The 14,763-nt window shown below is 37.5% G+C and overlaps 1 protein-coding gene across 2 annotated transcripts in view; it reads right to left on the reverse strand.

Annotated features, from left to right (window-relative positions):
• Atg7 (autophagy related 7) overlaps positions 1-14,763 on the reverse strand; it is a 239,086-nt gene that overhangs the window by 93,894 nt on the left and 130,429 nt on the right. For both annotated transcript variants that reach the window (XM_046425736.2, XM_058572945.1), the window contains exon 18: positions 8,721-8,843. In XM_046425736.2, the coding sequence (XP_046281692.1) occupies positions 8,721-8,843 (123 nt within the window). The remainder of the gene's footprint in view (positions 1-8,720; positions 8,844-14,763) is intronic.

The raw sequence follows: 14,763 nt of genomic DNA on the forward strand, positions 1-14,763 counted from the left end.
ACAGGAAGTTCCCCAACTATACATGTAAGGGCTGTATGCTTGCTTACTTTTGAAACATCTTTGCGGAGTCACGATTTACATGCCAGATCAATTCATCCATTGAAAGTGTATGATTCAATGGTCTTCATATGTTCACAGTTGTGCAACCATCACCACTATCTAAAATTAGAACATTTCATGGCTTCCACGAGAAACCTTTACCCACAAGCAGTCATTCCTCATTTTGTCCCCAAGCCCCCATAACCACACCTTGGCAATCTCGGTTCTTCCTTTTGACTTTGCAGATTTTAAAATTCTGGGCATTTCACATAAATGAAATTATTTAATATATGGCCTGTCATGATTGGCTTCTTTCACATAATGCAATGCTTTCAAGGTGCATCCATACTAGGGCAAATATCAGTAGGCTTGTTTTTTAACTTTTTATTGCCAAATGATATTCTACTACCATTCCAATGTAATGTCCATCTTTTTTTTATTCATGTATCAGTTCATGGACATCTGGGTTGTTCCCAATGTCTTACTATTATGAATAATAGTTTTATAAGCATTTGTGTACAATTTTTTGGACTTAAATTGAGTTTAATTGATACATAAAACATAAGAATTTGGGGTTGTAGCTCAGTGGTGGAGTGCTTGCCCAGCATGTGTGAGGCCCTGGGTTCAGTTCTCAGCACCAAATAAAAAAAATAAATAAATAAAGGTCCATCAACAACTAAAAAAATTAAAATAAAACATAACAATTGTACATATTAACAGCGTACCATCTGATATTTTGATATATGCACATACATTGTATAAAGTTCAAATCAGGTTAAACATATATATCTCCTCAAACACTTCTTTATCACTTCTCTAGGATGAAACATTCAAAATTATTTCTTCCAGCTTCTTCAATTGTGTACAACTCTGGTATGTATGTGTTTTTGCTTCTCTTGGATATACACCAAGGAGTTGAATTCCTAGGCCATCTGTTAATTACGTATTTAACTTTTCAAAGAACTGCTAAACAGTTTTAAAGTGGCTGATGCATTTTACACTCCCACCGGTAGTGTATGAGAGTTCCAATTTCAACTTTGTCAACAGTTATTGTCTTTTATTTTAGCCATCTTAATGGGTGTAAAGTGGTATCTTTTAGTGTTGTGTTTTGTTTTTTGATACTGGGTATTGAATCCAGGGGAAAGCCATATCCCCAGTCCCTTTCATTTTGATACAGTGTCTCACTGAGTTGCTGAGGCTGGCCTCAAATATGATTCTCCTGCCTTAGCCTCCCAAGTTGGTGGGATTGCACTGGCTTCTTATAGGGGCTGTGATCTGCCTTTTCCTGATGGTTAATGATGTTGAGCACCAGCTCATGTGATTATTAAACATCTGTATATCTTCTTTGGAGAAATGTATATTTAAATTCCATTATTTGAGCTGTATTGTCTTTTATCACCAAATTATAAGAATTCCCTGTATACTCAGATATGACTTATATAAAGCTATTTTCTCCCATTCTGTAGCCTATTTTTTTTTCATAAGTGTCTTGTGCACAAAGACTTAAATTTTGATATGGTCCAATTTATTTTTTTTATTTTGTTAGGTGCTTTCTTGTTTAATTGCTTATGGTAATTTTGAGGAACAGAAATTATTAATTCCATTCCACAGTGAGGAAAATGAAGTCAATGAGGTTAATCACGGCCCGCACCATATGCTAGAGCTCGGATACGAACTCAGACTTCCTGACAGGCCAGGGCTCAGGCTGCTCACATGCTCCCTGAGGATCAAACAATACAGTTTTTTTTTTTAAAGAAATTCCTTAGATAATAAATGTTCAGCATTCTAAAGATGCTGCCATTACTTAAAATCAGGGAGCTTTGGAGCTCAACTTTGTAAGTTGTGCTGAAGGGTGAGGAGTGACACATTTTATGAATATGTTCAACTATGGCTAGGGTCAACTTGACTTTACAAAGAAGCCAAAAAGTCCTGGGCACAAAGTCTGACATATGAGCAAAGATATTAGGCTAGATTATATCATTCTGGAATTATATATACCACTATACCCACCAATCAATACAAAGTTATGAGAAATGTTAGGGCCCAAAGTAGACCTATATCTCAAAAGACTGCGTTTAAAAATGTTTCTAGTAATGGCACTCAGATAAAATAGAGACCAGAAGACATACATAAGATGCATTAACAGGTAGTTACTTTGATGTATTTTAGAGCATTTTGATTTCAAAATTGAAACATCTTTTTCTTTGTTGGTTATACCTGGTATGTTCAACCTACAGTTCAACCTTCTCATTTGAAGTGGGGAAACAGATGTAAAAAACACTTGATGTTATTCATCCAAGGTCAAAAGAGAGCACTAACAGAACCAAGACTAAAATTCATGGAGGACTCAATTCTCATGTTCTATTTCTTAATCTTTGCTTTGCTTTCAGTATTTATGATTTCCTGCTTCTCTCTCCCAGAGGCCTCCAAGTGGATTATGCCAGCCAAGCCTTCTTTTGAGAGGTGAGCAGCTCTTCCCAGACATCAATGTCTATTCTCCAACTGGATCCTTCCCTAATACCAATTTATCTAAACATCTCAAATCCCTGTAGATAACTCTGACAGCAAATAAGAGGGACACATTTTATAAAGGGAGCTCTGAATGAGATACTGCCAAGCTTTAGTTAAAAAAAAAAAAAAAAAAAAAAAAAAAAAAAAACAGGCTCTAGTTTCCAACCTAAGAAATAAATGGCTTTCTGCCTGCTGTTTCTGTCTCTCCTCCCCTCTCTTAGGAGCGAGGGCCAAGGCTGTGTCTTGAGGGATTGCTTCATAAGAAAAAAATCAAGGCAGGGCGCAGTCCTAGGATGAGCCAGCGCAGGTTGGAAGAGAGCTGCAGAGGACTCTGGGAAAAAGAGAACTGGACTCATGAACAGGCGAGGTCAGCTCCCAGAGCGCTCTCCCTCCATTGGAAACAGGTCTGAGTGCTGACACGGGGTTTCCCACAGCTTCTACTGGCCTCCAAAGGCATATTTGTCATCGGAGGCTCTTGATGAAGCTGTACATAAATATCTGACTGTTATTAAATACAAAACAAAACAAAAAAAATATTCCACAGGAACCAAATCAAAACCAGCTGTGAGGGGGAGAGGCCAAAAACTCAGTGTAAGTGCAAAAGGCCCAGCAGAAACACTTGTTAATTGTGTTATTTACTTTGCTGAATAGTAAACTGCTGTGCCAACGAAGTCCTATCACATGACTGTAATGTTTTTCATATGACTTTCTTGCTATGAGAGAAATGGACATTCTATTTTCTAGAATTCTGAATTTTGTAGGATGAGTCAGAGTCTGAATTTTAATTCAGGATGGACCGACCCATCAGCTCAATTCTGTTCCTTTCTGTCAGCGTACATATGATTTTACAGTCTATGTTATAGCTGCTAAACATTTTTTAATGGTTACTTATTAATCCTCAAATATTCAGAAGCAAATTTTGCTTCACCAAAAACTGAACAAAAGTGCAAATTATATTAATGCTATGTCATATATGCAACCCTGAAATCACAACTGCAGGACACAACTTAATTACTGACAATACTGTCAAGGTGAGGAAATAAAATAGAGCCTAAAATTAACTCTGGAATCATGGAACATGGAAACTTTCAACAATGAGGGTGAAGAATTTAAGAGAAGTTGAGTCATAGGAATTTGAATTTGGGAATTTTAAATTTTCAAGTATATACCAATATGGCTCCTATTATTAATTCTCTAATAAATCAGTCTTTTCTCTAAGCTAGATTCAGTTGGAAGATTTTTGGCATTTCTCACAGCACAATGTTGAACCCACAGGTGGAACACAAAATATACATGCAAACTGACATTTCATCCACAGTATGAGAAATAACCCTAGGAGGATAAGTCAGAGCACATTTTGTGGAACATGGCTAAGGCATTCACATGTTTGATTTAGATATTCAACAGATGTGGCAATTAAAAAAAAAATTGGCAAACTCCTGAAGAGTTTGACTTGAACACCTTGCTGGTTGACTACTGTAAGGTCATTTTTTAGGCTCCAAATAAAATAAAGAGAGATCGAGGAGGAATACCAAGTCAGGGCCAATCTCTAAAGACCCCAATCATTCTCAATAAGGGCCTTGAAAATAAAGGTAAAAATTATCTTATTTACCTGGCAATAGAAGTTGGGAGCTGAGTGAGGCCCTTCCTCTGCAGGACCTTCTCATAGAACATGATTATAATTTGGCAACCAGATAGCCTACAAAAAATATTGATGCCTGACTGAGGCCCCTTCGTTATGAACTATAACACTGGCAAAGACAAATGGCTCTGTGATGAGTGTATTTAATTTTTCTACATGTAACCTTAGATAACATTAATCTCATTAAAACACATATTTCTCATTTAAATTTATAAAAAATTATACCCTAGTTTTACAGCCTCTCTTCCTTGTGCTAAATAGAGGATAATTTTCCTTTATTTGGCCATATTAATTTACCAGTTCTTTTCTTCCCTCAAGGCTCCAATTTCATCCATCCCCAATGCCATCAGTTGTCTTTACTCCATTACCTTAAAATCATCACTACCTGAGATGAACACATCTCCACAAGCCTGGGCTCCAGGACCAACTTGTGCTCTTCACCACAACCCTTCCTCCAACAAAACTCTCTAGGAATTTGCCCACTAATCCCAATGGCAACACCAATACACCAGCAACCAGCAGTCATTTTTGGATATGTGATGGTGGAAGAGGGGACATGAGTGCAAAATTTAGGGTTATATTAGTCATTCTCACCAAATCTGGATGGTCCTGCTTTGGATCCATGTTCTAATGCAATACAATGGGCCCCTGTCCATGAAAATAAAGGCACTTGGTGTCTCTAGTGGGATCAGCTTTGCATTCTTCATTCACCAAGGAGAATGTGGGGCAGACAGACCATAGGTGTTGAAGGATACAGGAAACTTTATATAAAGTCTGTTTGGGAGGCCATGAATTGCTTGAGAGTTAGATAGTGGTAACGGTAGCACAATCCAGAATATATGAGAAACCACTAAATTATACACTTTGAAAAAGGATGGGCTTCATGATATATGAATTACAACTCAATAAAGCTGCTATTTAAAAAGCATCTTGATTTTAGTAACTTTGGCTCAACTGCATCAGACTGCTCACGATACTGAAAAACACTCTGAAGACTCGGCCTCAGAGATCTGAATTGGCTGAAGAAGCCCCAGGTACCTGGTCTTCCCCATTCCTGCCAAAGTCCAACTTTATTTTTAAAAATAGCTTATCATCCTTCAAAACTAATGGAAACATTTGTTCTCTTCCTGGGAGACTTTTCTTGATACCCCCTTACCCCAGGTAGGAGCAACTGCTCTCTCAATACTTCACATGAAAGACATTTTTTTAAAAAATATAATCTTTAGTTGTCAACTGGCCTTTATTTATTTATATGTGGTGCTGAAAATCGAACCCAGGGCCTCACACATGCTAGGCAAGCGCTCTACCACTGAGCCAAACCCCAGCCCCCTAAGACATTTTTTAATGATACTAGAGCTCAGGATTTACATCTCTGCTTCTCACACTCAACTATGAGCCTGGGAGAGTCAGTGTCTCATTCATTTCTGTATTCAGTGACTACCACAGTGTCTAGTATCAAATTTTTTAAAGATCTTCAGTAATTTTTAAAAATATTGTATATAGTATTTAATAAGTATTATTTACTTATTTAGAGCAGTTGTGTGGCATGCATGAGACCCTGGGTTTAATCCCCAGCATATCACACACACACACACACACACACACACACTGCACATATATATGTTTAAACAAGGTATACAATGATATTGTCACATATAAGTATCTGGTTGAATCTTTTGCAATTCTGATGTTGATGGACAAGGTTGCTAATATAAATAAGCTGGAGCTTTTCTATATGGAGGGTAGATTTTTATGCTTTGTTTTTTGGTACTGGGAATTTAACCCAGGGCACTATCCACGGAGCCACATTCCCAGCCCTTTTTACTTTTTGAAACAGGATCTCCCCAAGTTGCTGAGGTTGTCCTCAAATTTACAATCCTCCTTTCTTAGCCTCCCAAGTTGTATACAACCATGTCCAGCTAACTTTGTACTTTCGTCACTGAATATATGTAAAAACATTGGAAATAAAGTATGTAAAACAAAATACTACCTTTACATATATATGTTTATATTTGTTGATAATACATTTATTTTGTTTTACAAGTACACACACATTTTTCATAGTAATGTAAAATTTTTGTTACTATTAGGTCCTCTAGTAAGACTGTATTTTGTGTGTTAAGGTCTTCTCTTAAAACAGCCCTGTTTAGAGTTTTTAAAGGAAAATAGTGATCTTTTTTCCATGGCAAGCATTACAAACCTAAATACCTATAAGTGTCAGCAACTGCAGAGCAGAAAATATATGGAAAATATTCCCAAAGAACATCTCTGGGAAGCAAACTAACAAGTGTGCCTGTCTCCAGGAAGGAAACTGGGGACTGAGAAGTAGGCATAGAAGAAAGAGTTTTATTTATCTATCTATTTATTTTTGTGGTTGTGTGTGTACTTTGTTGGGAGTCCAACCCTGGGTCTAGTGCCTGCTAAGCATGCACAATACCACTGAGCCACACCCCAGCCCTTCACAGAAGATTTTTTTTTTTTTTTGTCTTCAGACTGTATCAACTGCATTAATGATCCATAAAATGTCATTCTCAGCTCTAGCTGAGCATCACTATGAAGGAATGTGGACCTACAGTTTCCAGATCTGATTTTTTCAAAGAAGTCAAAATGGGAAAATTCAGACTTTTATGTAAAACTTGTGATTTTCCAGTGTTGGCCTTAATCAGAATTTAACATGTAGGGCAGGCCAAAAACACCAGAACTACAAGCCACATCTGGCTCACAGGCCAAAGAGTTTATCATCTTTAAAATCTGATGTGTGGCTTATGATTCCAGAACCATAAATATAACTTAATGGTGGAATATTAAAAAAGAAAACTCAGGCTTGTACACCATGCCCTTCCTGCCCCACCACTCATTAAGTCACTATTGTTCTCTTAAATCTCCACTTCTCTTTTGAGTCTTCAAAAAGACTCTCAACATTTGACCAATGAAAATGCAAAACACACCTGGTTCAATCAAGGAATCTGCCCATCATCCTAGCATCTGCTCTGAAGAGTGAAATGCGGGTCAATTTCAAGTTGCAGTTTTTCCAGCCAACTAATGAGAAATATATAAACTATATCTAGCTGGGTGGCAAACCTTCCCCAGGTCATCTCATCAAGTGATTGCAAGTTGCACAGATCTTCATTTCTTCTCCCACACCACCAGGCAGGACGGCGCTGCTCGAAAGACAAAATAGTGGCCAAAATCAACATGTTCTGAGCCCTGTTTGGGAATCCAATCACAGCTCTGGGAGAAATTGTCAGAGTCACTTAAAGTCCTGCAAAGATGCCAGTCATCTCCTGAAACTGAAGAGAAGAGATTCCCTAGGGTTCTAACTATTGTCCATCAGTGGAAGAACTTGTCTGTTTAATGCCCACATAACACCAAAGCAAGTTTAAAAAGAATCAGTGTGAATTCTAAGTCCAGCACCTTACATGTACTAGCTTGATTCCTGGAGCATCTGAAAAATCTCACCTTTGTCTGCTTAAAGCTCCAAGGAGTTCAGCTCTGCTATTTCCACATAGTTTCCTATACTCAGTGCCAGTTTCACCCCTCCAAACAGCAACATTTTCACATTTGGCTGGTCCAGTATTGGGCTTGGCCAGCTACTCACTGACAACGCGGGGCCTTCCCCAGTATCAAGGATATACAACCCGTTACAAGGAGTTTACCAGCAAACAGGACTAATGGCAACTCAGCACCTGTACCACTCCTGCCGGACATGGGAAGTCAAGGTTTTCCTTATGCAACTTGTGGAAATGCCGACATAGGCCCCATTTCTCCTAATAGCTTCTTCACCCAGGCGCTAAAGGGGAAACATGATGATTTAGGAGATGCTGATCTCACTTAGTCACCCATTTTGAGGAACTGTACATTTTGCCAATTGACCCACATAGCTCCATCACCATATACACACAGCATTCCCTTTTTTAAGAACACTGAACATTTGGAAAAAAAACAAAATGATAAGGTATTTTTTAAACTCAAGACTTTTTTTTTGGGGGGGGGGGGTTGCAATGATCCAGGAAATAAAGAGCTACAAAATATTCTAGCGGAGAAACAAATCATAACTCTCCCACAAAGGTTGTTACAGGAGAATCCATTTCATAATAGCATTCTGTGCTTAAGATGACTGATCAAATTGTGAAATACAAGCCAGTGTGTCATTTCTAAAGACCATGGGGCCAGAACCCACCATCTGTGCTAATTTGCATTTTGATACACGGACACTGGAAGCAACTCTCCAATGGCCACACTCATACTCATCTTCAGTACGGACAAGGAGTACGTGGAAATCAATAACCTGTACTTTTTCTATCATTAATTTTGTGCATTAGGCAACAAATGGGACAGTGACCCACACACGCCATTGTCAGTCACTACTGAAGATTCTTTCTTCTCATAACTATCAGAGTCGCTTAGTGATATGAGCTCTGAGGAAAAAGGTCAAAATTAATTGCTTTCTACCTTTTTCCAGAAAGACAAATATCAAATAGGTTTCAAGTATCAATTCCTCAGTACAGAAAGCTTGTTTTATTCTTACCTCGGCAGCTTGGGTCTCTTGATGCAGCAATGTGAGACCAGTCAAGTCTTCCAAGAAGGAATGTGAAGAATTAAACACCTTTGCTAGGAAATTAAATCCTTCTCGTTCATATTGATCAAGAACCTGTAAAAAAAATAATTGTATTTTTAGAAAGGAAGATGCAGATTTTAAATGCATATTTAAAAAGACTTTCATTTCTAACAAGAACTTGCTATGTTTGTTTCCGAAATATACCCCCAAATCTTGTGTATTGAGGGCTTGCTCAATAAACAAGAGGTGGCAATGCCCAGAGGAGGGGCCCTTGGAAGGTGACTGGATCATGAAGGTTCTAAGCTCATCACTGGATTAATCTATTGATGAATAGCTTAACAGGCTATTGGGAGGTGGTGACAAGTTTAGGAGGTGAGTCCTTGTTGGAGGAAGTAGGCCATGGGGGGCAGGTCCTTGAAAGGTATATTCTGTTCACGTACCCTTCATTTTTCTCCTTTCTGCTTCTGGCTGCCATGAGAGGGGCTCCCCACTATGATGTTCTACCTTACTATAGGCCCCAAAAGAGCAGAACCAAGTGACCTCCGACCCCATAAGCCAAAACAAACCTTTCCTTTTGGGGGGTTGGGTGTACCAGGCATTGAACCCAGGGGCACTATGCCACTGAGCTACATCCTCAGTCTTTTCAACTTTTAGTGTGAAATAGGGCCTTGCTAAGGCTGAGGCTATCCTCAAACTTGTCATCCTCCTGTCTTGGCCTTCTGAGCTGCTGTGATCTTAGGCATGTGCCACTGCGCCCAGCTGCCTTTCTTCCTTACAAAGTGTTTCTCTCAGGTATTTTGGCATAGTGATGGAAAGCTGACTAGCACACTTGTTAAAAGGGAAATCAAAAGGAAAAGTTAGAAAAATTATCTCTAAAATATAGAGATAATGGTGCAATCTGGTAGGCAAAAAACTGGGCATGCTTAGTATTTATCACTTTTGTCCTTCTTAGAATAACAATATCGTTTTCTAGTTCAGATCCCAGTTTTTCCCAAATAAAGTGTCATGTAAATTCACCAAAAAATCTAGAAGATTTGAGGTTACTGATTCTAAAATTCACTTGATAGAAAACAAACACCAGATGGAGAAACAGTCAAGAAAAAGAAATTTAAAGTATCATAGGAAAGGGAGGAACAAAAGGATTTTGTTACAAATGTGACATACAAGCTACCCAAATGTATTTTTAAACCTACCCAAAAGGCTAAAATGAAAAAGAAAACACCAAGTGCTGACAAAGATGCAAAACAACCAGGACTCTCGAAGTGCAAAATGAAACAACCATTTTAGAAATTTAACACTTATATGCCCTATAATCTAGCAATTCTACTCATATATATGTGTATTTTATTACACACACACACACACACACTGAATAAAATGTGTGCATATGTGCAACAGAAGGCACAAGTGCAAGTGTCCATAGCAGCACTATTCACAACAGCTCCAAACTAGAAAACACTTAAGTGTACACTCAGTAAAATGAATAAAGGAGTTTTAGAATCATCATAAAAAAAATCAGAAGATAAAAGGCCAATAGTCTTGCTAAGAGAACAATGAGAAAAGTAACTTGTTCTTAGAAACAAACAAAAACAATTGTCACAGGGATCAATGATCACAAGAACTCTAAACTGTAGAAAGAAGCAAATATTATTTTATCCTATGGGCTGAGGCTTCCTAATGTGAAAATATGAAATTCAAAATGCTTCAAAATCCAAAACTTTTTGAGTGTTGACATGACACAATGGAAAATTCCACACAAGACCTCAAGTGGTAAGTCTCATTTATAACAAAGGTACAACAAAAATACTGTATAAAATTATCTTTAGGCTGCATGTATAGATATATATGAAACATAAATGAATTTTATGAACTCTAAGATATGCAAATATTCCAATATCTGAAACACTTATGGTTGCAAGCATTTCAGATGATATACTCCACCTGAGTTACTTGAATCTTTAAAACCATGTGCATATATTACTTAAACAGTATTAAAACTTTAATTTCAGTGCCAGACAAAGGGCTCCAAAGAGGCAGAGGAAGAAACCCTGAACCACCCATGAAGAAGGTGGCAGCTCTCCCCAAGGCACAGCAGTGAGGAGGACAGGGTGAGCAAAGGTGCTATAGTGAAAAGGGAGGCAGGATCTAAGCAGCAGGCACAAGATCATCTGCTGCCAGAAGAGGTTGAGGATGGGAGGGCCATGGAGCATGCACAAAATGGGGAAGCTATGAGAGGGGAAGCTAACCAAAGCACATCACTGTGCAAGCAACCTGAGTCAGGACAGAAACGTTTTTTGGAAAAAGGTGATTAAGAACCCATCAGAGCCCAGATGCTGGGGACTGGCAGGAAAAAAAGATAACAGAGACAAGGCCAATACCCAAGGGCTGGTGAGCACCATCAAAGGACCTGAGAACAGTCCGAGGCTGGTAAAGAAAGATGACCTGCAGGCAGTGGGATCAAAGGTTGGGAACCCTAGAGAGCTGGAGGGGCAGGGTATCCACAAAGTCAAGTCTCAGGCTGATTAGCCACAGGAAATTAATTGGACAACCATGGCCTGGATAAAAAGGCATTTAATAAATAATTCCTCAGTAATAATGAGATTCCTTATAAACCAGGATGTTATCTTAGGAAGAATGTGCATGAAAATTAAATGACCTTTTTCAAAATTATAAATACTTTGTATTTAATAATCAACTTATTTCTGAGTGAATCCCTAAGCTTGGTAAATAGCTACCTTATGCCAGGATTCCAGTAAGATAAAAGATGAAATGAGTTTGAAATGGACAAAAACTTAGGGGGGAAACAAGACTGGAATAATTCCAGACATAATACTTTTTTGGAACTTATTAAACTTTCAGATTTGAAGCCTATGTTTCCACAGATAATTTTGTAATGCCACAAATCTGACAGTGGAAAAACTAACAGAAGGGAAGAACAAAGGACAGGCAATCAGGATGTACAGAAAGTTTAATGCAGAAACATTATTAATAGCACTGGCTGAAAATTATGTGGAAAAACTTAATCCTCTAGGGGGCATATTTAATCATGCAAGTGTTTTCCAGTATTCTCTTTATGTGCTGTGAAGTTAATCTGTGTTACAACAATAAGCAGCTTATAAAAGGTATGTGGATTTTCCCCCTGCTATAAACAGTTTAATCTTCTTAGAGGGGAAAATGTGTTTAAAACTATCTAACACACACACACACACACACACACACACACACACACAGAGGGAGGGAGAGAAAGATGCTGTTACAATGAATCTGAGCAGCTTGCTGGTGTACTTAAAATACCCTATGTCTCTTAGGTGTCTTAAGTGGATTATATAAGACATGATCTGAGAACACATATTATGTAATATACATATTACATTTTGCAGGGTTATATTACTCTAAAGAGTTTGCTACATAAAGAAGTTATAATCACTTAGAATAAAGATATGCATCCTTTCTTGATCCATGATTTTCTTTCATCAACTGTTTTATAAGGCAGATTTTCTTTATTCATGACATATACAAACACACACCTCTGGTCTAAGATGGTAGAATCTTTCCTTAAACACAACTGTAGTGATGAGCACTTCCCTAGCCTGTGCCAGACCCTAGGAGCATCACTTGGCTCAGCCTTTGATGATACCTTATTCTTTACTGAATGAAGACCCATAGTTTCCAGCTAGGCATTTAAGACCCTCTATAAACCCTCATTAAGACCCTCCAATTGGGGGGAACTCTCTGTAAAATCTCTGTCATGAAACAGAGATTTTCAGACTATACCCATATTTCAGGATTCAGAGTTTATCTTCTTTTTTCTGATATGGGGTCTTGCTATATTGCCTGGGCTAGGCTCAAACTTATGGAATCAAATGATCCTCCTGCTTCAGCCTCTAGATTAACTGGGACCATAGGTGTGTGCAACTACCCCTGGCCTATATACTTAAAACAAGGATTCCAGGAAGCTCTCCATTTTTTAAAAAATAAAATGTTTATATATTCTCAAAGGGGGAAGCAAACACAGTTTCTACGAACCTCTTGTTCAAGTCTTTTCTAAAAAATATTTTTTTAGTTGTAGATGGACACAATATCTTTATTTTATTTGTTTATTTTTATGTGGTGCCTCACGAACACAGTTGTCTCACACATGCTAGGCAAAAAATGCTCTACCACTGAGCCACAACCCCAAAAGTCTCTTGCCTAGAAATAATACTTGCTCTTGATGATTTACAAATACATGTGTATATGTTTCTAAATAACTTATTTGAAGTAATAAGGCAAAACACTACTTCCCCTGGGAAAACTGCAGAGACAGACAGGTGGATAGAGAGAATCATGGAGGGGGAGCTAAGAGAACCAGAGGTACAAGCTCACTAAAAGACAGAACTAATCATAAGACCTACAGCCCTTCCCCTCCCCCTACACCTTACCACAATATCATTAAAACCCATTTATAGCCTTTCCCCAATACCTAATGTCTGGCTAGCAAGAAGCAAGGCATATTAAAGGCAAAACAAAACAAAACAAAAAAAGTTTGAAGAGACAGAGCAAACATCAGAACCGAACACGGCAAGAATGTTGAAATTATCAGGGAATTTAACACAACTATGATTAATCTGCTAAGGGTGCTAACTGACGAAGTAGACAAGTGCAAAAACAGATGAAAATAGGAGCAAAGAGATGGAAATCGTAAAAAAGAACAAAACAAAGTTCTAGAGCTCAGAAACATGTAACAGAAATTAAAGTCTTTGAGATGGGATCATTAGTAGACTGGACACAACTCAGAAAATAATCTCTGAATTTGAGAATAAATCAATAGAAACTTCCAAAGCCAAAAAAAACCAAAAAACAAGAACAAAAACAACAACAACAAAAAAAGCAAGATAGAAAATCCAAGAACTATAGGACAACTGAAGGTGTACCATTCAAAATAAGAATACAAAAGGGGGCGGGAGAGAGAGAATATTTAAAATATTTAAAACAATAATGACTGAGAATTTCCCCAAACTAATATCAAACACCAGTCTATAGATTCAGAAACCACAGAACACCAATCAGGATAAAAGCTGAAAAAGCTGCACCTGGACACAACATCTTCCAATTACAGAAAACCAAATATGAAGAAAAAAATCCACAAAAAAACCAGAGGGAAAAATTACCTTGCCTATAGATGAACAAAAAAAAAATAATAATAATAATTAGATTGTGATTTCTCCTAAGAAACCATTCAAGCAAGAAGAAAGTGGAGTGAAATGTTTAAAGTATTGAAATAAAAAACCCCAATCTATAATTTTGAACCCTGAGACATTATACTTCAGAAATGAAGGAGAAATAAAGACTTTCTCAGACAAATAAAAACTCTGGGAATTTGTTGCCGATAGGCCTGACTTGAAAGCAATGTTAAAAGTAGTTCATTTCAGAGAAAAAAAACAACATGGGTCAGAAACTCAGATCTACAGAAAGGAAGGGTATCAAAGAAAGAATAAATAAAGGTAAAATAAAAACTCTAATTTTTCTTATTTTTAATTAACATAGTAGTTTATTCAGAATGATGGCGACAATTTGTTTATGTATGCTTATGCAAGTAGCACTCATGTATACATGTTTATCTATAAGTGAAATGAATGACAGCGATGATACAGAGCCTAGGAATTAGGAGGATTTTGTTGTTATAAGGTACTCAAATTACCTGTGAAGTGGTGCAGTTATCTGAAAGCAGGCTTCAATTAGTTGTTGATACATATTATGAATTCTAGGGCAATTAATAAAAAACTGGTGAAACAAGAAATATGACTGATAGGCTACAAAGAAAAAAATGGTATCATAAAATGCACAAAACTACGAAAGAGACAAAAAAGGGTAGACAAAAATAGGAACAAAGAAACAAGGGCAAGAAATGGAGAACAGTAACCAATAAAATGGATATTAATACAACTATAGTTGGCCCTCCATATTTGAGGGTTCTGTATCTGCAGAAATGATCAACCACAGATAGAAAATATTCAAAGAAAAAAACTGCATC

This window comes from Marmota monax, unplaced genomic scaffold (assembly GCF_021218885.2).
Source record: "Marmota monax isolate L192 unplaced genomic scaffold, Marmota_monax_Labrador192_F-V1.1 WCK01_AAM20220418_F8-fsc00028, whole genome shotgun sequence".
NCBI lineage: Eukaryota > Metazoa > Chordata > Mammalia > Rodentia > Sciuridae > Marmota > Marmota monax.